General features: G+C 34.4%; 2 protein-coding genes across 5 annotated transcripts; both read left to right on the forward strand.

Annotated features, from left to right (window-relative positions):
* The first annotated feature begins 4,456 nt into the window (after window positions 1-4,456).
* On the forward strand, window positions 4,457-6,011 carry LOC138322397 (PE-PGRS family protein PE_PGRS17-like). Its single transcript, XM_069266430.1, has 2 exons — window positions 4,457-4,542; window positions 5,257-6,011. The coding sequence occupies exon 2, from the start codon at window positions 5,259-5,261 to the stop codon at window positions 5,763-5,765; it is 507 nt and encodes a 168-aa protein (XP_069122531.1). The 5' UTR covers window positions 4,457-4,542; window positions 5,257-5,258; the 3' UTR covers window positions 5,766-6,011.
* Window positions 6,012-9,490: 3,479 nt separating this feature from the next.
* LOC138320675 (sulfotransferase 1B1-like) lies at window positions 9,491-19,642 on the forward strand. 4 transcript variants are annotated; one of them, XM_069263824.1, is made up of 7 exons: window positions 9,491-9,517; window positions 9,868-9,939; window positions 10,780-10,971; window positions 15,767-16,090; window positions 16,661-16,764; window positions 18,347-18,521; window positions 19,394-19,642. In XM_069263824.1, the coding sequence occupies exons 3-7, from the start codon at window positions 10,800-10,802 to the stop codon at window positions 19,504-19,506; spliced, it is 888 nt and encodes a 295-aa protein (XP_069119925.1). In that variant the 5' UTR covers window positions 9,491-9,517; window positions 9,868-9,939; window positions 10,780-10,799; the 3' UTR covers window positions 19,507-19,642. The 4 variants fall into 4 exon arrangements, with proteins under 4 accessions (XP_069119925.1, XP_069119924.1, XP_069119926.1 ...); XM_069263823.1 differs by lacking the exon at window positions 9,491-9,517 and adding an exon at window positions 9,518-9,623; XM_069263825.1 differs by lacking the exon at window positions 9,491-9,517 and adding an exon at window positions 9,723-9,740.
* Window positions 19,643-22,262: the final 2,620 nt, after the last annotated feature.

The raw sequence follows: 22,262 nt of genomic DNA on the forward strand, positions 1-22,262 counted from the left end.
ATCGCAACGTGTTAATTACAAAAGTAGAAAGTAGTAATGATGGAGGGAGAATACAACAGGACCTCAACATATATTTTTTCATTACACATGAAAGGATATTGAAATATTGCAATTTGGCGATGTTCTCTATTTGAGAGGAGTGACAGACATTATAATAAACTCCTGATTTGAAACCACTGAGGAAGGTTACAAAAACGTAATAGGTGAAACTTAAACAAAGTCTTTCAGAAAAACATCTACTCACGGATAGCTTTCGGTAGCTTCCTAATTGCCTTCTTCAGCCCTAAATGATTGTTTTATGATCATTTCTTAACTTTAAAGAATTTCTTAATTTAAATTCTCCGCAGGAAAGCATTAGAGAAGTTAAAACCTATTTAGCTTCCCTTGACTTCTGTAATGCTTTCATATAAATGTTATTATGTTAAGAAAACATTTAAAGTTGAGGAAGTTTTATCAAACTGGGGCCAGTTAGGAGCTAGACATTGTTCCAGATTCACAAGTTCAGTGTGTGAATGTCTGTAAGACGCAGAACCAGTCACACCGATCACCATTACTTCAGAGCAGTTCAATACAACTGGTCGCCTGTGTTTTATGTGTATCTGAGAAATCATGGACATTATGTTTTGAGGAATTTATTGCGAATGAGGGTAAGATTATGGCAGTATTAACTAAACAAAACAACCAAAAACATGTGGACTGAGGTATGCAAGAACTATTCTATATGTGAGGGTATGTATATGCCAGCAGAACATTAATGTCTAAGCAAACCAAACTAAGGACGACATATATATTAATCAAGGCCTTATCTGCTCTTCGCCACCGATGATTTAGAGGATTACTATTTACTACAACTACGACTTTAACTACAATTATGCCGTACCGCAGGATAAGTTGACATTTGATCTTTACCTGTGCAAAGGTTACGTTACGGTTTAAAAACAAATAACTTCATAATTTGACTTTTTCTTTCGTTGACTGTATTCTAATGGGGTTCCATAAAGATTGCGTATACAGTTTTTTCCTTCAAAAACACACGAACTTGAAGTTTCAATATAAAGAGAACTTCAAAAGTTTTATGCCACTCTTTCTGAAGTGGTTTGAGAAACCCAAACAAAAGTGTAAGGTTGGCGTTTTGAAAATAGATTCAGATGGATACCATCATCGAATAGATTCAGCGATATAAATTATAGAAATCATAGATATGGAAATCATTGTTTTTTACAAAAAATGATATGGAAATCATATAGCTCTGCTCCATGAGGAATATACTAGCACAATTTCATTGATTATTATTTTTGTCTAAAGATGTAAACTAGTTAACATTTTCCCAACTGTGAAATGCTATTAAGAATTACAGAGTAGATTATACGGTATACACTGTCATATAATTCCTATGTGTTAATATTTGTTCTTCCTTTACATATGTTGGTTTTCAGTAGATATATAACATCATATGACATATTTACAGCTGTCATTGGACAATCGGGCAGTTAATAGTAAACATAATAGCATAACCCAACTGGGGTTGGGTGCATTCATACGTCTGAAAAAAGGACCAGGTTTCACAAATAACCAAATGACAATAAGGGATACTCATATTTTTGTTATCACCAATATTACCGTTGGTAGTATTTAAAAAAACTGTTTAGGACAAATCGGGAATGAATAAATAAATAAAAAAAAAACCGGCTGTTGATGGTGATACCCTCCCAGATCTCAAATGAGGTTCCACTGATCCCGGAATACACATGACAGTGAACTCCGATAGTAGTTCTCTGGTTTCATATCATTATTTCACATTTCTCAAATTATTGGTTGTGATGTCTTCATTGGCTGTTAATAATTTATATAGATCATTGCATCTTGTAAATAAAATATGATGAAAAAAAATATGTTTTCATTAAATTGCTTTAAGGTTGATGTTTTTACCATATGAAAAATGTTTCTTGTAGATTCTTTTTACATTAATTTTATGAAAGTGCCTATCTGGCAGCAATATTTTTGTGGTAGCAGTTGACAGACACAATGGCCATGGTATGAGATTTTTATTAAACAGAAAGCCTCCGTTTTATTACATGCATGATATTTAAAAAAAATGTATATGTCATAAAATTGGTGAATTCAATCTAGAGACTTTTATGCAGGCTTTACATTTGCATAAAGAAATCCAATAAAATGGGTTCGAGATTATAGGATAAGAGGGTATCCGTATGTACGTCTAAGACGGAAAAACTCGATAGTATAGCAGCAGAAATTGATAGCCGCGATACGAGGTAAGATTGCTCAAAAGTTAAATATTATACCTTTGTCGAAATAGGCCCATTTCCGCTATCACGACATGGATATTTGGATTTAAACTGTGTTCAAGTAGAAAAATGTATGTAGAAGGGGGGGGGGGGGGGTGATTTTGGGTTAAAAATCCCAATTTTTTGTAATTTTGCAAAAAAAAAATTTTTTTATTACCATGGTGTTTATAGGCTAACAAAATGAATGTGATGATTGTGTCTAATTGTTATTTAAAAAAACCCAACAACATTGGTTTAGTTAATTCTTTACACTGACATATTTTTTAGACAACCGATTTGGTAGATATTGTTTTAGTCTGTAGAGTGCATGGTCAAAAATAAATTCACACATTGTGTCAAATAGCGATCTTTGATTGACAATAGTCAGCACACGCCATATGATTTTATTCTGTTTTCAACTTTTTTGTGAACCCCTTTGTCCAAAATTCTATATAAAAAGTTAGCCATACAATATTTTTGACATCTAAACAGACACGGTCCTTACGTAGGAATATATATTTCTTCACTGCAATGAACCTAGTTGAACCTACCGAGTATAATGTCGATATATTTAATATACATAAAATGTTATGTTAGAATTCAGTCTTATTTTTTAATTGCATGTTGGCTTTTATCTATCTGGATCAACTTGGTTCACTTGGTAATTTTAAATAATGTTGAAGGTCAAACATTTACAAATATCAGCGTCTTACATTGTATGCTCTATTATTGGTGCAGGTAGGACAGAAAATAAACGTAGATAAATTGTGACAGCATGATGCACATGTATAACCAATGAAATGGCGTCAGGTTCCAAGAATGGCCTGACAAATTGGTGTCATCGTGAGATTTTATGAAATATTCAACTTCTTGAAAATGATAAATAGTTTTTTGTTTGAATTAAACGACTTATCGATATTCAGGGCCATTTAGGGCCAAACTTCGCATTAAAAGACAAGAATAACTTTCAAAACACACACATGTATTACAGAAAAAAGTGCGTTCTGAAAAAAATATTATTATGGGCGTTTGAAAGATTGTAAAATAATTTTTCAGAATAATTAAAAATAAAATGGCAATCATATGTGAAATGGAAAACGCGATAAAAGATCAAACAAAAATAGATATAAAAAGTGACAGTTCATGCTATAGTTGAAAAAATAATGGACTACATGCACATGTATTATACCAATGAAGGCGGCAATTGTAAGAAAACGGCCAAAATCCGTATACAGTGTACGTAATTAATGTATCATATTAAATTTCATTACAATGTTATCGAACAGTTGTAAGTATAATATACATGTATGATTAAGTTTGATATTTTGGACATGCATTGGTGTGTTATACACGCGGTTCTATTTATCAGAAATCATTGTTTTAGTCATTGTAAGTTAAATGGGCCATTAACTATAAAAAATAGAGTGGCACTATTTATACGCTTTGAAATGATAACATTAAAGACAATTATGATGTAGATCATATTACTTAGAAAAAGCTTTAATAATAACTTTTGTTGTTAATGCTATAAAACAAGGCTAATCAAAGTAAAACCAGTGCATCTGTACCAGTGAAATATAGCTATTTTTTCATAACGATAATGTATTTTAACGTTTGATCAGTGTGTTTCAGAAACAGGATAGAACCCCCGTGATATTGACAGGCTAGTGGTAAGACAAATTGCTGGTGACATACAGAGAAGATGGATTGTTGAGACTTCGAATTTCTTGACGTTTATGGATCTTTCACCAATCGGTGAAGGAGCGCTATATAAAGTAACGAGTGATTGCTATGACGTACCTTCATATAGTACATCAAAGTCACTGACCATGACGATACTGATCTACTATATCCGCATGTACTTTAACTTTAACTAATTGGATACCGTCGCTCTAGATCTGTTACGTACACTAGGTCTGCTTTCATTGTTTAACTTTTAAGTACAAAGCACAACGATAACCAATGCTTGCTCACAAATGCAATTGAGTATACACCGTACATGTAAATATATATATAAGCTGACCAGGCCTCAAACATGTCACGCCCGACTGAAGTGTATTGTCTCTTAGTCCCTACATACGTCACGGTTGTAAACGGACCCGGACATATTCGGACATTGACAGGTCATAAAAGGCCAACGTCTGTCACCAACTGTCCAGTACGGAATAAGAAAAACTTATATAAATAAAGCTAGATACTGGACGACATTACACTACAAACAAGACTGCTCTGAACGTGAACACATCTACAGAAACAGGTACATATAACTCAGTAGACTGAATTTATTTTATTTTATGTTGCTTCCACCACAAATGTTTGCTTAGCTCTGCTTCCTGCATACATTACATATGTAGTTAATGAAAGAAGCGCGGCGCAGATAGGCTCATTTGGCATTGTGAACTATTTTCGGTACGGATACACATCAATGCGCGGTCCATAATTAATGCATTATACTATAACAGTATCAAAGAACATGTATTATATATACATAATGGAAAGCGGCGCAAATTAGGCTGAGCATTTAAATAACATAATTAGTATCAGTTTACGAAGCCAAATTTTCTGCACGACTAACCTAGCTGAATGAAAAGTTTTTGTCACTCCGTTAAATGATACATTATCATATATCATCTACTTACAATTGATAGTTATCCTTTTATTTTGATACTGCGGTAGGTATTGTGTTTTAATTCAGTCTGAGCCTGAAGACAGTGTTTTGGATGCATTAATAACTACTAAAAATAGACCATTTTGATCAATACAACTCGTTAAATTGACCCTAAATCATAAATGGAGCATATTCAGAAAACATACCATGCATTTTTATGACTAGCATTTTGGATTTTGCAAATTAACTGGGGTTTTTTTGTGAAACAAAGACAACAAATAGGTTCAAATACGAAAAGTTAGCCATGATAACCGGAGAATTATCTTTCACTTTTGATCTCATGATTGCCATTTTTCCTTACAGATATGACTACTTCTTTACTCCTTACGTTGTTGTGTGCTGTTTTGCTATTAGTGTTCGTAAATGGCCAGAGACGGGCAAGGTTGACCGGGGTACTAGACAATGACGTACAGTCCATTCTAGACCTTGGCCAGTTAGTAGGCCTAGGAAGTGCAACTCTGGGAAACGGACTTGGAGGTCTTGGAGGCATTGATGACCTCGGCGGACTAGGTGGTCCAGGAAATGTGTTAGGGCTTGGAGGTTTCGGAGGAATTGGTGGTATGGGGAGTTTAGGAGGATTTGGCGGTGTTCATATCGGAGGATTAGGAGGCATTGGAGGCCTCAGTGGATTAGGCGGTCTAGACGGTCTGGGCGGCACAGACATGAGGAGTCTGAGACGCGAGAGGAGGCGCAGGAGGAGGCTGAGGAGAAGGATCTGTCAACAGAATTGTGTGTTTAGGTACAGAACATGTGTTAGTACCGCGTCATACATGTGTCTGAGAACAGCACGTCAGTGTTTGTTCCTCTGCTAGTACAACTATCGTCACACTGATAGACAGAGCTGTCACCATGAAGACATTTATAATACTTTTATACCATAAATCCAGAATATACACCATAGGGGTGATACCGAATGTTGTGTGCTGTTCGGATGTTAGAGACATAAAGTGTTTTATAAGCTTTGTTAACATATTACTTTTTGCTGATGTTCTCATTTCAATTGTTACACTGTTTTGTGAAATTTACATGTATTTTATATAAAATGTGTGAAAAACAAAGTTAATGCGTTATTTCAAACTATTTTAATGATTTCAAAGTCAATACACATGTTACAGGGATATTTAAATATTCACTACACGTTACTGTTTGTTATTAGACCTGTGTTAACTAAGCTAAGCCAAGCAATATCATAAGTGCGAATTCATCACTATCAAAGGTGATCAGCAGTCGACAGGTTCCACCGCTCCGTGACAGCAATGTAATATTTCTACCACTAGGTACTTACTCACTGGTCATCGTGGTCATTCATTCCGACTTATCACATTAAAGATTTATGTTCCCTTGGGGGTTGGTGGTCATTATGACGTTATGTGTTGGTGAGCAGGACGTCATAGTTTGCAGAGAAAACGACCTGAGTTTCGTCATAATCAATTCTGTCTTTGCATATTACAGAGTTAGCTCCCTGCGGGTAGGTATCTATTGTTACATCATTATATTGTGAGCGTAATTCACGTCGTTTTCTCCAAAAAGTATGACGTTTTGCTCGTAAACACATGACTTCACAATCAATACCTACCCGCAAGGGCAGATAACTCTTTAATATGCAAACATAGAATACCTTCTGAAAAGGGCGATAATACAGTAATAGTGCAAGTCATATTTATAAATAACCGTTTATATAACAAATAGATATATTATTTTAAACTGCTGACAAGTGTTTTGCTACCAAATCTCAGTTGATTCTATACAAAGATGTATCCTGTAGACCCCCTGTATTATTATCTGTTTTGTGATACATGACGCCTGGTAACATTTCGGTTGGTTAAGGTTTTACGTCTAGAGTCATTCAAGAATGATTTTTCCTGTATGCAATGGGGTACATGTGTAAATATCTGTATGTTTAAGGAGACTGCGGTATATTCGTGTTGTGTCTCCTTGTAATCAGGAAAATGGAAACGAAAACATTTTAATTTTGTAAAAAATCTCAAAAATACGTTCAACAAACCGAAGTAAGACGACATTCTGATTGACTGTTTGAATGCATAGGTTCTAATTCGAGTATTCGTATGCTGAAACATAGATTTGGGATGAATAATGGTCATTCGTGCTAGTTATGATTTTAACATTCATCTTTACATGGTAATATCCGACAAACAAAAATCTATTTACTTTACCTTTTTAAACAGTTTCAGGTTATTAATTTATCGATTGTCAAATTTTCTTAAGCAATATGCTATGAGCTACTTTTAACGATAACAGTGATTTTATAGTGAAAATACACCTATTTGATTGCTTTGAAATGATGTTTATGATATGTCATATCTTACAAAATATCGAAAGATCAAGTTCTTCGTGAAGCAGTTCGAGTGAAACCATTTGATGAAGTCTATTGGAACATTGTATGATCGTCATATCTGTATGACCGATGCAAAAATACTTTGCGATACGCCTGGTTCTATTTCCATAATATTTAGTTTGCACTGACACGAACTCAATAACCATGCTTTCAAGTATAATAATTATCAGTGTATAATGCTAGCACAACACGCGCGGTGATTCTATTGTTACGTGAATAGCCGATGGCGTAGCAACGTGAGGTCATGACCCCACTTTTGGCGGGAACATATGAATGACTCGATTCTAATCAGCTGTTCAATCGAAGTCGTTGACGATGATGGGAGAGAAAAAATATGTGTATTTAAATAAAAAAAAATACGCAACTGCCGCGGGACACAATGGTATTTATTTACTTGAAAAACTGTAAATGTAAGGAATATATGTTTATTTTGTTGAGGTTATGAGGGTATAATGATAATGGAGCCCGTGTAAATTTTATGTAAGCCGGCTTCGCCAGGGTTACATAATATACACGTGCTCCATTATCATTATACCCTCATAACCTCAACAAAATAAACATCTATTCCTTAAATACATATACGTTTTAGGGATTTTTCTTAACATCTGTATCTAATACATATATCCTCTCTTTTGCATTAACGATTTTTGAATGAAATATGACCTAGTTACTCTTATTTTTAAAATTCACCTTGATTACCATAACCTACCACACTTGCTCAAAAGCTGATTTATTAGCAACTCATATCCCAAAACAAAACTTGAACCACTATGGTTATTAAGAAACGTATAAATTACGTAGAATTTTTGATGGTAATAATTTGTTCGATTATATCAATAAAAACTGTTAATTTACGTATTTATAAGTGCTGCAACCATTTTAAGTTTGAATTAAAATGGTTAACGCCAGCGCGTAAGTGAACATGTTAAAAGGATATTTATTGGTAGGATTAAGGAGGTTCTGAGAAGAGAATAGCTATATATTAAAAGAAATAAAAATAAGTATTATAGAAAGGACTATAAAAACATTCTCGGCAACAATCAATGCTTTTATAATTCGAGTCATGTATGGAAAATATCTTTTTGTTCATACACTGTAAAACTGAGTTTTCACACTAACTATAACTCTATACCGATTCACTCTATCATATGAGCTTATTTTATGAAGCATTTTTTTAAAATTAATTTCTGCGGATACATAGAGTTCGTGGCATTTTCCAAAAAACTGTAAAAAAAACCAACAACAACAAAAACAATAGATCACCAATTGATTTTAAGAAACTAAGATTTGGGTGATTTTTTTTACTATATTTCGCATTTTAATACAAGAATGCAATTGTCTTAACGATCCCACTTTTCAAAAAAAAATCTTTGCCCGTGAATTTGTATAAGATGCAAAGAGTAACGTAACTTGACCTTTAAAGTAATTATATTTTGAATCGATTAATGTACATTCTTAAATCTGCCCAATTTAGAACGCAAGCATACCAGTGTCTGGTAACATATTTTCTCATGCGTTTTTAAGTGTTTCAGACGCAAATAGTAAATTGCAACCAGGTTTTAGTACATATCTAAATCTATAATCCCTAGGGGATTGTCAAAATGTAGATTTTTAGCTCATTTTCTCACAATCAACCAAAATTCTGCACTTAATCCCAAATGTAACAGAGCCGGATAACCTATTTTTTTCTAATGTTTACGATTTTGACTAATGTTGCATAGTGATTATATGAAATGAAGTCAAAAATTGACTTAGAACTCAAAAAAGCAACACCTTTGTCTCGCCTAAATCGACTAGATCATCGAAGACGTGGTTGATATATTACCTTTAATTCCTTCCAAATAGATTCGACACAGTAATGCATATGCAAAGAAATACCACAAGTTTATTTAAGTATACATACAGAAACATTTATATGTTTTTCATAATGAAAATTTACGGATTTTCAAGAGTCATAACTCAATTTTGTTTATGACGTCACATGTAAATAGATAGCGACAACATTGATACTAATTACTTTGTAAGCATGTGTATGATCTATTTAAACCAACGTTATGCCGACATAAGTAACTGAAATAAGTGAAAGCAGTTAATCACGATCCATACCCGTAATACACATGCGACATAACTGATAACAAATCCACAGCTATCTGGTTCTTTTTTGACTGGGACCTTTTAAACTGGAGCCTGCTGTCTGACAATACACTGGTGAATGAGAGTGTTATTATATACGGATAAGAGGCTCTGTATTCGTTTCCTAGTTACAAAATGTATACAAATAGCTTTAAAGGCAAACACATAATCTATACCTCATGTAAGTAGATATTGACGTCTTTGAAAAAAACAACACTTTTTAATGATATTTGATTACGTTAAAGTGTGTTACCATGTGCCATAGTTTGCATCATGTGACCGGAAGTAAACCAAAGTGGTAAGTACCTACCTCAAAGTTTATAACGTGCCAAGGAGCAAGCCGAGTGAGGGTCAATTTCTGTAACACTACATATCCCTCCGTAGGTCAATATTCAGAACGTTGGAATATTTGTTCTGTTTTGCAGGTACACGTATATAAACCTTCGGAAACCTTCCAAAGTCTCTGTAGTTTAAATCCAGGCCATAACAGCAGACAGGTAAGTTTCAACTTTTATCACATATTGATCGACTACCAAACCACAGCCTTACGGTAACAATCGGTAACTACAGTGGAATGTGTCGTGATTATTTACTTATTTTTTATACACAAATATTGTCCATGCATGTTGTTTTCTACCTGTGTAACCGAAAATGGGTTACAATAAAATATACACGTATCACGTATATCTCGTAAAAGTTCACTGATACAATAGTTCAGTGTAGCATTAATATAATCAAAACTAAGTATGAATGTTCATGTGATCACATTTCATTGGCGAAATTACGTTGTCAATTTGACCTCAAAACCACATGAAGATGATCTTAAATAAAAAATGATCTTAATAAGAAGATTATGTTAAATTCAGATACCGAAAATGTAAATCAAGGTCAGGGTTAGGTAAATTATCCCTAGTTTACTTTGTTTGATATTTCTATGGTAAGATTGTCCTACAATTGATCTGAAATCACATGAAGATATTTTGTCTGTGTAAAATTTTAATGATTTGAGGGATTTCGTTTCAATCTATAGACTTCTAGCTTCACTTCTAGTTCACTGATTGTGCCACATGGTGTAGTGATACAGTAGTCAACTTCTTCGCGGTAATAAGGTCTACGGCCGGAACTATATGACGACCTGCCTTGCGTTATAGTAATTGCCACTTATTTTATCTATTCAAAACTGTTCATTAAGTGATAATAAGCTAATAATTTTTGGGATTATATTGTTTTACGGTTTCATTTAAAACCTAAAATCCGTTTCGGTAACGGTATGTTTAGATACATATAGAACACAGATCATATCATTAGATGACATTAATCAACGTCTCTGGTTCCAGAACATATTTAGCACTTGACCATGGAGTTCCGGGAGATCAAGGACAGGGGAGGAGAAATCTTCGCCGTGAAAACTTATGATGGTGTTAATTTCCCCCCAAACGTGCCGGGAAACGTCAAAGACCATATGGAAGCAGTGAAAAATTTAAAGTACAAGGAAGGCGATATATTTTTTGGTACATATCCAAAATGCGGTATGTGAACTTTTTCTAATAAGATTTCCCATATAGTGGAGCGGCTAAGGTCGATTTTTCAGCGAAATCGATCAAAGTTTGAAGAAAGCATGAAATTTTGCATATGGCTTCTTTGGTACATAAGGTTTCAGGAAAAATATGGACCCAACAAAAATCACGGCCCCTGTCGGTCGCCATATTGGTTTTCAAAATGGCTGCCAAAAATCACCTGAAAGACCCATAACTCGCGTTCTATACCAGCTAGACCCAAACTTTAAAAGTCTATTTCCAAATTATTGATACCTAGGAAAATTCTGGTAGTGTTAAACTTCACGTAGAAGGACCACCATTTTGAATTTCAAGATGGCAACAAACTTTGCCAGCTATATACAATGCATCTAATTAGCTAAACTGACTTTAAGCAAATATAGAGAGAGTACTTATACTTTTGTAGTGTTTGGTACATAAATAATTTGATTCTTAATTTTATTTCAACATGACCGCCATTTTGAAATCCAAGATGGCCATTTAAATTCAAGTTGTTTTCATATTTTACTCTGTAAGTGATTGAGCAAAAAATCAAGCTAATACTCATAAAGTGTTGATATGATATGCCTTGAATTATATTGGAACAAATTCCTGGATTGAAAGTCTACATGCTTCATCTTTCAGGGGATTTTTCGACTCCTCAACTAGAACATTTTCAATGTCGCAAGTCAACAGCGATTGACCAAATTACTGCCCATTTGCAGATAACACCGACTCATTCCTTTCAAATCCCTCCTCACAGTGAAACTCCTATGGAAATGGCAAGTCTATAAACACTTCAGAACATCTAGACGCATTTCATTTTATGGTGTCTGAGAACAAATCCACCTTATGTATGTATGCATTCCTTTTTCAGGTCATACTGACGTCTGTCATTCCAATTTTCTTTTAACAAAATAGATAAAACTATTTTCTTTTAGTGGCCAGGGCTTTTCCCTCTTTTTTCGAGATGTCTGCAAATTTACTTAACACTTTCTCAGGACAACAGCTATATGTTTTTAATGAGCTGGGGTAGTGGAACGCACAAGAGTGCCCGGTGGCACAATCAACAGCTTGCACTATCGGTCCCACTTTTTGTCATAGGCAAGGTTCCGGATGACCAATAACCAATATCTGACTAAGTTACTTTGCTGTCTATATGGACCAAATGTTGTTTATACTATCATCTCCATTGTTTGCACTGAGTTTGAAGACTTACGGTTCTTCTGTTCTTCTGTTCTCCATCGCTGCAATTTATTTTCGCCTAGTCCTTGGTGCCGTATGCATGGTTTACTGTCGGTGGATATGTGGTTTAGGTTGATTTATTTTGCATATACTGCACCGCTAACATAGCGCTTTATCTCTGTTCTTTATTCAACACCATCATCTATCTTACCATCGCCATCTTCATCTCCTGAGATTGGGAGTTCTACAAAGGTTCAGCTTCATTTTTAAAGCTACGTTATAGAGGAACTTATTACTATCTTCGCAAGGACTGTTTGATAGACGTACCACAAGGTTCATGTCAGGCGAGGAAAACTTCCACGCTTTGGCGGCAAAACCTTGCTATGAACTAACTCGAAGTCCTTTCTTATGTGGAGTCTCCTGGAGTTGTTTGAGTCGTACAGGATTACATCGAACCAATTTCCCAGACATTTTATCTGATTATTGACAATAGAGGGAATATCTTCCCCTGAATCCACATCAAATTTCCTGAGATGCGGTTGACGGCCGGGCATGGTTATGCAATATAAGTGCGACATCTCATCCATGAAGCCTCCTTTGGAGGACGAATCCCAAATGATATCCTTGCATTTAGTACTTCTGTCTGCAGGTAGCCTGATATTAAGAATCTCCATCACACAAAAAGATTCTCTAGGATGACTGCCTAAGTGATTTCGTTTAGATATCTTTCTGATAAAATCCTTGCTGTGGTCAGAAAAAAGGTGTGATATCATCCATATACATTAAATAGTTTCAGTCATAATAAACCATTTGAAGCCTTGGATGCCTTCTTGCTTTAGCGAAAATATATTCGCTAGCCGTCATGAATATTTCCATTCTTTTGGCAAATAATATCTTACACTCCATATCTAAAAGGAGATGATCCTCAATTGTTTTTTGTTTACAGTTTGTATCTTTGGAAAATGACAGATGACATTAATGAGTCTCTATAGTATTTTTTATAAGGTTTTGGCAAATCTTGCATTTGTAGACAGTGTAAGTGAATATCTCCTTCAGGAAAGGTTATTTCCAAGGTACATGGTATAGACTATTTCTTTGTTTGTTTGTTTGTTTGTTTAATTAACGTCCTATTAACAGCTATGGTCATGTAAGGACGGCCTCCCATGTATGCGGTGTTTTGCGTGTATGTTTTGCGAGGTGCGTGTTTTGGGAGGCTGCGGTATATTCATGTTGTGTCTTCTTGTATAGTGGAACTGTTGCCATTTTTATAGTGCTATATCACTGAAGCATGCCGCCGAAGACACCAAGCAACACACCCCACCCGGTCACATTATACTGACAACGGGCGAACCAGTCGTCCCGCTCCCTGTATGCTGAGCGCTAAGCAGGAGCAGAAACTACCACTTTTATAGACTTTGGTGTGTCTCGGCCAGGGGACAGAACCCAGAGCCTTCCTCACAGGGGCGAACGCTCAACTCAAGGCCAAAAGTGAGGCGGTGCCAAGGGAGGCATTAGGAAAGATTAAGTCAGTTAGGAAGAAGAGAAAAGATAAGAGCCTAAATTTTTTCGCCTTTTACGATCATGCAATTGGGGCAGCAGGTACAATTCTAACACCCTACCTGCAGGGCCGAGACTATTTCACAGAGCAATATGTGATAGTTTTCTAATTAAATATGAACTTACCTTTTGTGTTAAAATGTCTCTGCCAATGCCTCTTTTTAGAGTTAGAGCATTAACACTGAGTTCTTGTATGAGTGTTCTTTTCAGAATGACCAATATTGCTGTCGTGTAAAATTTGATTCTAGAACTATAGTTATATTTTAGGCATGAATGAAAAATGGATGTGAAACATGAATGTTTTTTTCAAGCTGCTGAACATTGAAAGAGTTAATAGTCCGATACGTGTCCGAAAGGATGAAATGATTTAAAGTTTACTCTTAAATAACCGAAGTGAAAGTCAACCACGCTGTGTTTATAAGGACGACGTCGGGGATCATAAACGACCCGCTTTATGGAAATTAACGTTTGCATTTGATTAATCTATTCAGACTGGTTCAGAGAACAGTGCTAAGTATAATAGTTACAGAGGTTAATACCATTTGAGACTCACGTTTTAAAGTAATGTTTAAAATTTATCAGCCGTTTCGGTTAGTTTATGTACCTATAATCTAGTACTGCCGGACATCTTGAATTTCAGATTGGCAGCCATTTGACTATTAAATGAAAATTGAATTATTTTTTATCAAATGCTAAAAAAAAAGAGAAAAAACTCACTTTAATTGCAGGTGTTTTATTTGTTTAAGGATGTACACCTCAAAATTTTCTTGCATTAAACTTTTTTTCTCATATCGATTTTTGAAAATAGGTGTTCATACCATACAAGAAAATGGAAGAAAAAACATATGTCGGTATGCTTATTTTTGAGCTATTGTCACTCAAAGATACCAAGTTGATAAAATCCTAGATTTTTTGGGATTTTTGCCGTTTTTACCATATACACAAGAGTTTAAAGCCATAATTTCTTAATGAGATGTTTGATATGTATGGAAATTTGAAGAATTTATTTTCCTATAGTCTTCTTTAAAAATATACAAATTATGATTAATAAGACTCATATTTTTTCTCAGAATTACAACATATGCTACCCCGACCCTTAATTTTGAGCTACAAAATACACAATTTTCAGTCATTTTTGCCAAATTTAACACTTAATAGAAACAGTTGTGGCATCAAACATTTGGCTCTACTTAAAGAGGAAAAAAACACAATTTCAAAATGGCCGTCAAATGGGCCATTTCTTAAAATCCCTGTATAAAAAAACCTACTGAAAATAGTAATGTAATTTTTTGACAAAATTTGCATTTGGCAATTTGCTACAAATATTGATAAAATATATTTGAAAATCTCATAACTTCTTTGATCTTTGTCGAAACGAGACTTCAACGGGACTGAAACTTCAGAAGAATACATCCTTAAATCAGCTTAGCCAATCATTATATTATTATAATATATATAGATATAGGTACTTGAAGTAAATTTGGCGGCCATCTTGAAATGCAAAATGGTGGTCTTTCTACATAAAATTAAACACTACACGAATGATCCTAAGTATCACTAAAAATAAATATCAATAATTTGGGTGTAGACGCTTAAGGATGTAGTCTTCATGCTTTCTTCAAACTTTGAACGATTTCATGTTTAGCCGCTCCACTAATTGTAAGATTTATCATGTTATAACTTTCTCGACTCAAGTCCGTATTATTCCGTAATTCTTTTGTTTTACATGGATTAGAGATTAACGTCATATTGATAGACGGCCATTTTCAACGCCCTCCCGTGAATGCGGCATAGTGTGTGAGTGCAAACCTTGGTACGTGCTTTTGGAGACTGCAGCATGTTCATGTTGTGCCTCTTTGCAATATTGAAACTTTTGCCCTTTTTATTGACGTATGCCGCCAGAGACATAAAAACAAAGCACAGCCTAGTCTGTCACATTATACCGACCACAGGCAACCAAGTCGTCCCACTCTCTTTACTCTGAGTTAAAGATTGCGTCTTGACCCCATATCATTATAATTATCATCACTCTATTTTTGTGATTCAGGAACACACTGGGGCTTTGATATACTGTACATGTTACAAAACGGAAAAGCAGAATACAACACTGGTAATGTAGCTACTTTAGACTTTGAATCAGTCGACAAAATAGAAGCCATTAAGAGCCCAAGGATCCTCGTGTCACACTTTTACCCTCAGCATATTCCTCGTGCCATAGTAGATAAGAAATGTAAGATCGTCTACATCTACAGGAATCCCAAAGACACGGCCGTGTCGATGCATGCATTCTTAAAGCGGCTAAATATGGGCAGCATGAAAATTTACAACGGAACATGGGAACATTTCGTTGAATTATTTATCACACAAGACTGTGAGTATATGTAAATGCATTTTCTATTGATATTTAGATCATTTTCGCGTTTTACACGTCGAATTTACATGAAGCCTATGATTGTATTGCCTTTTAGTGATTGTTTTTACCAACACTAAAGAGTACTATGATAACAAACTATAGCTTTACCGTTACTTTTCACAGGGGTAACAAAGGAATTTTACTAATTTACTCTGATTTCTTATATTATCCAAAGGGCGACTGGTTATAGATAGAGTTATTTAGGGACGGTCTCGTCTGTATGGAATGAGCAGAAATTCAATGACGAACATAATAACAATCATAGTCTTAAAAATATATGAACAGCGTTTAACCATTGACAATATACGCCGTATAGGAAAGCTTGAACTATTGACCTCGTGAATATTAAACGTCATATAGTAACAATTGATATATAGTTTGTAATTGTATCAGAAAAAATGTACAAACAATTCACAATAACTGAATGGATGATAGCGAGAAGTATAGACACTTCTACAGGTAGACGTGTATGGGAATTTAGTATTGCAGGAAACCTAATAATGATATTTTTAACTTTTTATTATATAGTGCATTACAATTCCTGGTTCGAGCATGTGAAGTCATGGGTGGACTTCAAGAAGAAAAACCCGGACGTACCTATTTTGATCTTATCGTTTGAGGATATGAAACTGGTTAGTATTTACATACTCAAATTAATATTTAGAAACCATCCGACTAAATGCTTTTCATAGACCACGGTGTTAAAGTTTGTAATGTATTATAAAACAAGTGAATCATCTTTAGTTACAATATTTTGTTTTATTACTAAAGTCTACGTTCTCATATAACTCTATACATAGCCATTATGAAATAAGGTTATTTTGCACAAAAGTTTAAAGTTGTATGGTCTATCACTTTCGCTCTTTTTGTCATAGTTAAAACTGTTTAAGTATTATACACATTTTTCTCCGTTTCTCTGAGTTTTAATCTTTCTAATTTTACCACTTGTTATAAAGTTGCAGCACTGGAAGTATTTTTAATTATAAAATTGAAAAATCTTTTTAACGTGTACACGTGAAAAATAGGCTCGAAAGAGGCCGAATCATTCCGAACTCTTCCGAACATCGTCGCGACAATCTTGAAGTAAAACGAGAGTTGTGAAACCAAGAGAAAAGTCAACTATATGTTGTAAACATAAATTGTGGTCGACCTCAGCAGACTGGATCTACAAAGAAAATAATGCTCGCACATTACAATATTTGATACACTCATTATTGAATTACGGCAATGTGTGAATTAGATGTTTCAAATACTCGTTCTATGGACATATACCAGCACGATTTGCTCATATTAGCTAGAAGGAAAACGTAAACAAACACATGTGCGCTTACGCTAGTTACCTGGATCACCACGTGCAGGACGTGTGGACGTCAGTCACGTGATACGATTCGGAATTCCGACAAAACCCGAAGGTACTGAACAACGCGGTGATTGAAGGCGTTTTATTCAAAACCACGAATATATGATCCCTAGATTTCGGCTCTCTTGTAGGCTGACATATGGTTTTGGGGAGCTAAATCATCAAGATACATGTCCATGTTCAAATATCAAATGTTAAAACGACATATCGTTTCAGTGAAAATTACAAGAAATACAACTTTAACAATCGCCTGAAATTACTTTTACTTTTAAAATTCATAATATAACGAACCCGGGACAAAACTCTATCCGAGGCTCAATCGTCTACGCTAATGTTTTACCGTTATTAATGTGTTGGATTCACAATTGTAGCGTTGCTTCGTGTTTTTCTTTCAAATCATAGCTGGACGTCGTAACCTACCATATACTGAAATTGAATCCCAATTGTCCTTTATGAAATAAGGATATAATACTGAAATTCATAATCATTCTTCCTACGGCGTTACTTGGTTTTATTGAAGTATTGTGTTATTAACATACTTTAATCACCCCAGTGCGTTTGTTTTTAATATATATATATATATATATGATAAATTTAAAGAAAAATCCTTACGGACGAAATCTATAAGAAATAAATATATATATATGCGTGTGGTTTCTATGGAAAATGATACGTTTAGTGAAGCCTGCCATTATATATTCGTCATTAAGTAGCATTTGATAATACAGATAATTTCGAATGTGCGTAGTTCAGGTTATTTGGTCATAATCACGTACAGCAATGTTCAGTGTAAAACACTTATATATTGGCAATATTGAACGTAATTATGCAACATGGTAAAATTGGCTTTTCAGGACCTCCGAAAAAATGTTCAAAAAATGGCAGAATTTTTGGGATCAAAGCAGAATCCAGAGTTCCTTGATGAAGTTGCAAGCAAATGTCAGTTCGGCGCCATGTCTAAAGCCAAAAGTACAAATTCGAAAGAGCTTTCGTTCAGTAAGGACGGCAGTAATCCTATCTACAGAAAAGGTAAACTTTTCTTCCTGATTTCAAAGTTTGTCCTCGCAAAATAATAATAAAAATCGATTTCACTATAAGACTGTTTCATATGTGGATAAGGAGGATAGGAATATACCACTCGAGGGCCACTACATTTAGTAAAATCTGAGGCTTCTCTATCCGTCCTATCCACATAAGAAAGGTTTTTTTCTCTTGTACCTCAATGTTATCATTACATACATCCAATTATTTAGATTTTCTTCATTGAGTAGCTGTAAAACATACAGCTGCGATTCTATTTTTAAACCTGTAAATTGCGCGATATCTAAAGGATACCTGGCGTCTGACATTGGCGTTCGATTTTTACTGCGGAAACATACTTCTTGTTGAAGCCGTGAGGCTGTTTTGCATGCGTAGTAATACTGCCTAAGGTGACATTAATGTATTAAATGAGACGAGAGATCATGGTTTGTGTCTGTTATGATATCTGTCACAGAACTTTGCTAATAAACGTTTATTTCAATGAAAATGTTTGAATTAGGTCAGTGTATTTTGATGATTTTTCAATTGGTTTTTTTTTTCATTTTTTTTTCTTTTCTTTTTTTTTGAAAAAGCTACTTGAATGGAAATCTTTGCTATTACCCTTGGTGTAACATTGCTCTGTGTCTGTGTATTTGGCTGCATGCTATAGTGAGTTAACAGTCTATTATTACAACACGAACATACAACAGTCTCCTAAAATACGTGTGCACTTCACGCAGGCATCACATCGGAAGAGCATCCTTAAATGACATGGCTGTTAGTAGGATGTTAATATAACAAACGTGATGGTTTCATAAAGAATTAAACATTGTCTGGCATATAAGAATATATCATGGTTTACTTTTATACTTCTGTTTTAGGTGAGGTGGGAGACTGGAAGAACTGGTTTACTGACGCCCAGAACGAAATGTTTGATAAAATACTGGCGGAAAAGATGGCGGGAATCGACCTGGAAGTCACATATTCACTGTGACAAAATCCCATGGAATCAAATATGCATGATGTTTGAAAATACATTCATGTCATATTAAATTCTGCAGGGAAACTCATGAACAAAACTAGATTACATGTACATAAATCATTAAAATGCTAGTACAAAACGTACTGATTATCACGTTTTACCGTTGAATTATTTTCGAATCTAACAAACCATAAGGCATATTTACATACTGGATTACGAATGTGAAATTTGCATTTGGTTTTTGTTAATTTAGTTTAACTTCCTTTTAATAGCCAAGATCAATTAAGGACGGTATCCCATGTGTGCATTTCGTGTGAATGTCTATGGTTTGGTAAGCTGTGGTATATCGTGGTTTTTTTTTTTTAATTTGTACTGGTGGATCCCGGATCTCTTCCCCCTTTTTTATAGATTATAGTAATAGGGTATGAATAGGATAATAGATTCAAATCAAACTTGAAGTTACATATGTAATATTGTCTGTAAGCGACTTTGACGTGGTTCAGGAGACATACGATGGATAAAATATCATTACGATATGCAGACTGAAGGTAAATGAATTTTGATTACGCAGATTTTCATCAATGAATTATACTATGACGGAGGTAAAACTGACTGGGACAACCAAAATCTAGATTATGACTAACATCCATATATAATTTCATTTCAACAATTTCATTTTTATTGACATGGATGTTATAGTCAAAAGGATCGAATAACAGGCAAAGCCTATATAAATTCTTTCCTTAAGTGGATAATAAGTTTAAATATAATTATATAACAACAATACATAGAAAAGGTAACTATTAGGTTATATATATAAATTACATAAATACATCTGATAATGTCTGAAATTGTGTATAGTTTTACATTTTTACTAATTATATGTTAGTTAGATAGTTATTCATAAGTAAATAAAATAGTAAAGTTTAAAGTGAACAGTCGGGCAAGGATGGCTAAAGTCGGTAAAAATGGTGTGAATGTATCCAGTATAATTTCTAATGAAATGGAAAAATAAAATCTCTCGTCAAAATTTGTCTGCGTACGAAAAAATTGATTTAAAGTATGGGAATTCTTAAACGTCCTCCCGGCTCAGTATGTCCGTGGTTACATTTCCACACAGCCTCGCTTTCAATGCTTTCAACTTTTCTTTACTTTAATGGTCAGAACTGGGAAACTTAGCGGAACTTGACCGTCGTGTTAATATGTGAGAACTTTTGGAAGGCCAATGAACGCATTTAGACTGGTTTTCTTTGCCCGACTATTCACTTTAAAGAATCACAAACTTATTGTTTAAAAATTGGTTTACTAACACACAAACATAATTATTGTTCAACTGGATCCAATCGGAATCAATGTTTATACTATATTCAGACACGGTCAAAACAGAGACTTAAATTTTATAAATATTAAATCGTTTAGACTTTCCAACAAATTGATGAATATATTTAAGCATTTGCTTATTTATATTTATATCACAACTATTGCATCCATATAAAAATGTATCAACGCTATTGTGATTATGTGTATTATTGTATCTGTTGATGTTTTGGAATAATTCATTGCGAAAATTAATGTAAAGGGGACATTCCAAAAAATAATGAGAAACTGTCTCAGATGGTTCAGAATAACTGCATGATGGGTTATCAGTTGGATAATCATGATATTAATCAGACTTCAAATCACTACAACTATTTCTAAGTTGAGTAAGTATGATATTTGCCCTCCTTTCCCCTTCAGATTTAAAAGTATCTACGGATATCATATCAGTAACTTTATTTTTATCTAATAGATGATTGAAACTTGAATGAGAAGGAGAGTTAAAAAGATTTTCATCTGAGGTATTAACTGTGCGGCACATGAATGGAAAGAAGCTATCATAGTAATTGTTAGTCCTATAAATTGGGGGATTAAACTGTCTTGTGTGACGAAGAGAGTAGTGATTATTGTTAGGATTATTAATAAAGGGTATTAGAATATCTTGTAAATACTGGGGGGATATATTGTACATTAATTTATACATCATGATATATTAATGTTTTTCTCTTCTGGCAGCCAGAGATTTCCAACCAAGTTTAGTATAAAGTTTATTATGAGAGGTGCCTGATCTTAAGCCTGTAATTATTCTTGCTGCTTCTAGTTGAATTGATTCTAAAAGTTCTGAAGATTTTTGAGTACAGTTATCCCAAACAATGTCTACGTATTCTAAAATTGGCCTAATAAATGCTGTGTATAAAGAAATAAATGTTTTTCGACTCACTTTAGTTTTTATATGACGGAGAATGTTGAGTCTTTTATAAGCTTTTGTATATAAGTTTTGAATATGTTGATTCCATGTTGCATCATGTTGCCCTAAATGTGTATGAGATGAAGTGTCAGTAATTTGACTATTTTGGAAATTTATTGTGGAGTGATTTGCGTTTCGTTTCCTGGAAAATGTGACAGATTTAGTTTTGGTAGGGTTAAATTTTATGTCCCATACATGGGCCCATTCGCTATTGTTAGTGAGGTCGGCTGTTAATTATTGTGCCGCTTGTGCAGGGTCATTGTCTATAATCACATAGAGGGAGGTGTCATCTGCAAAGAGCTTAATATTAGTAGAGATATTTTCATTGATATCATTAATATAAAGAAGAAAGAGAAGTGGGCCAAGAATAGATCCTTGGGGTACCCCTGCATTAATAGTCTTGAATTGGGAATAATAACCTTCTGTACTTACTCTTTGCATTCTATCCGAAAGATAATTTTGAAACCAATTAAGCATATTTCCA

Source organism: Argopecten irradians, chromosome 4 (genome assembly GCF_041381155.1).
Source record: "Argopecten irradians isolate NY chromosome 4, Ai_NY, whole genome shotgun sequence".
NCBI lineage: Eukaryota > Metazoa > Mollusca > Bivalvia > Pectinida > Pectinidae > Argopecten > Argopecten irradians.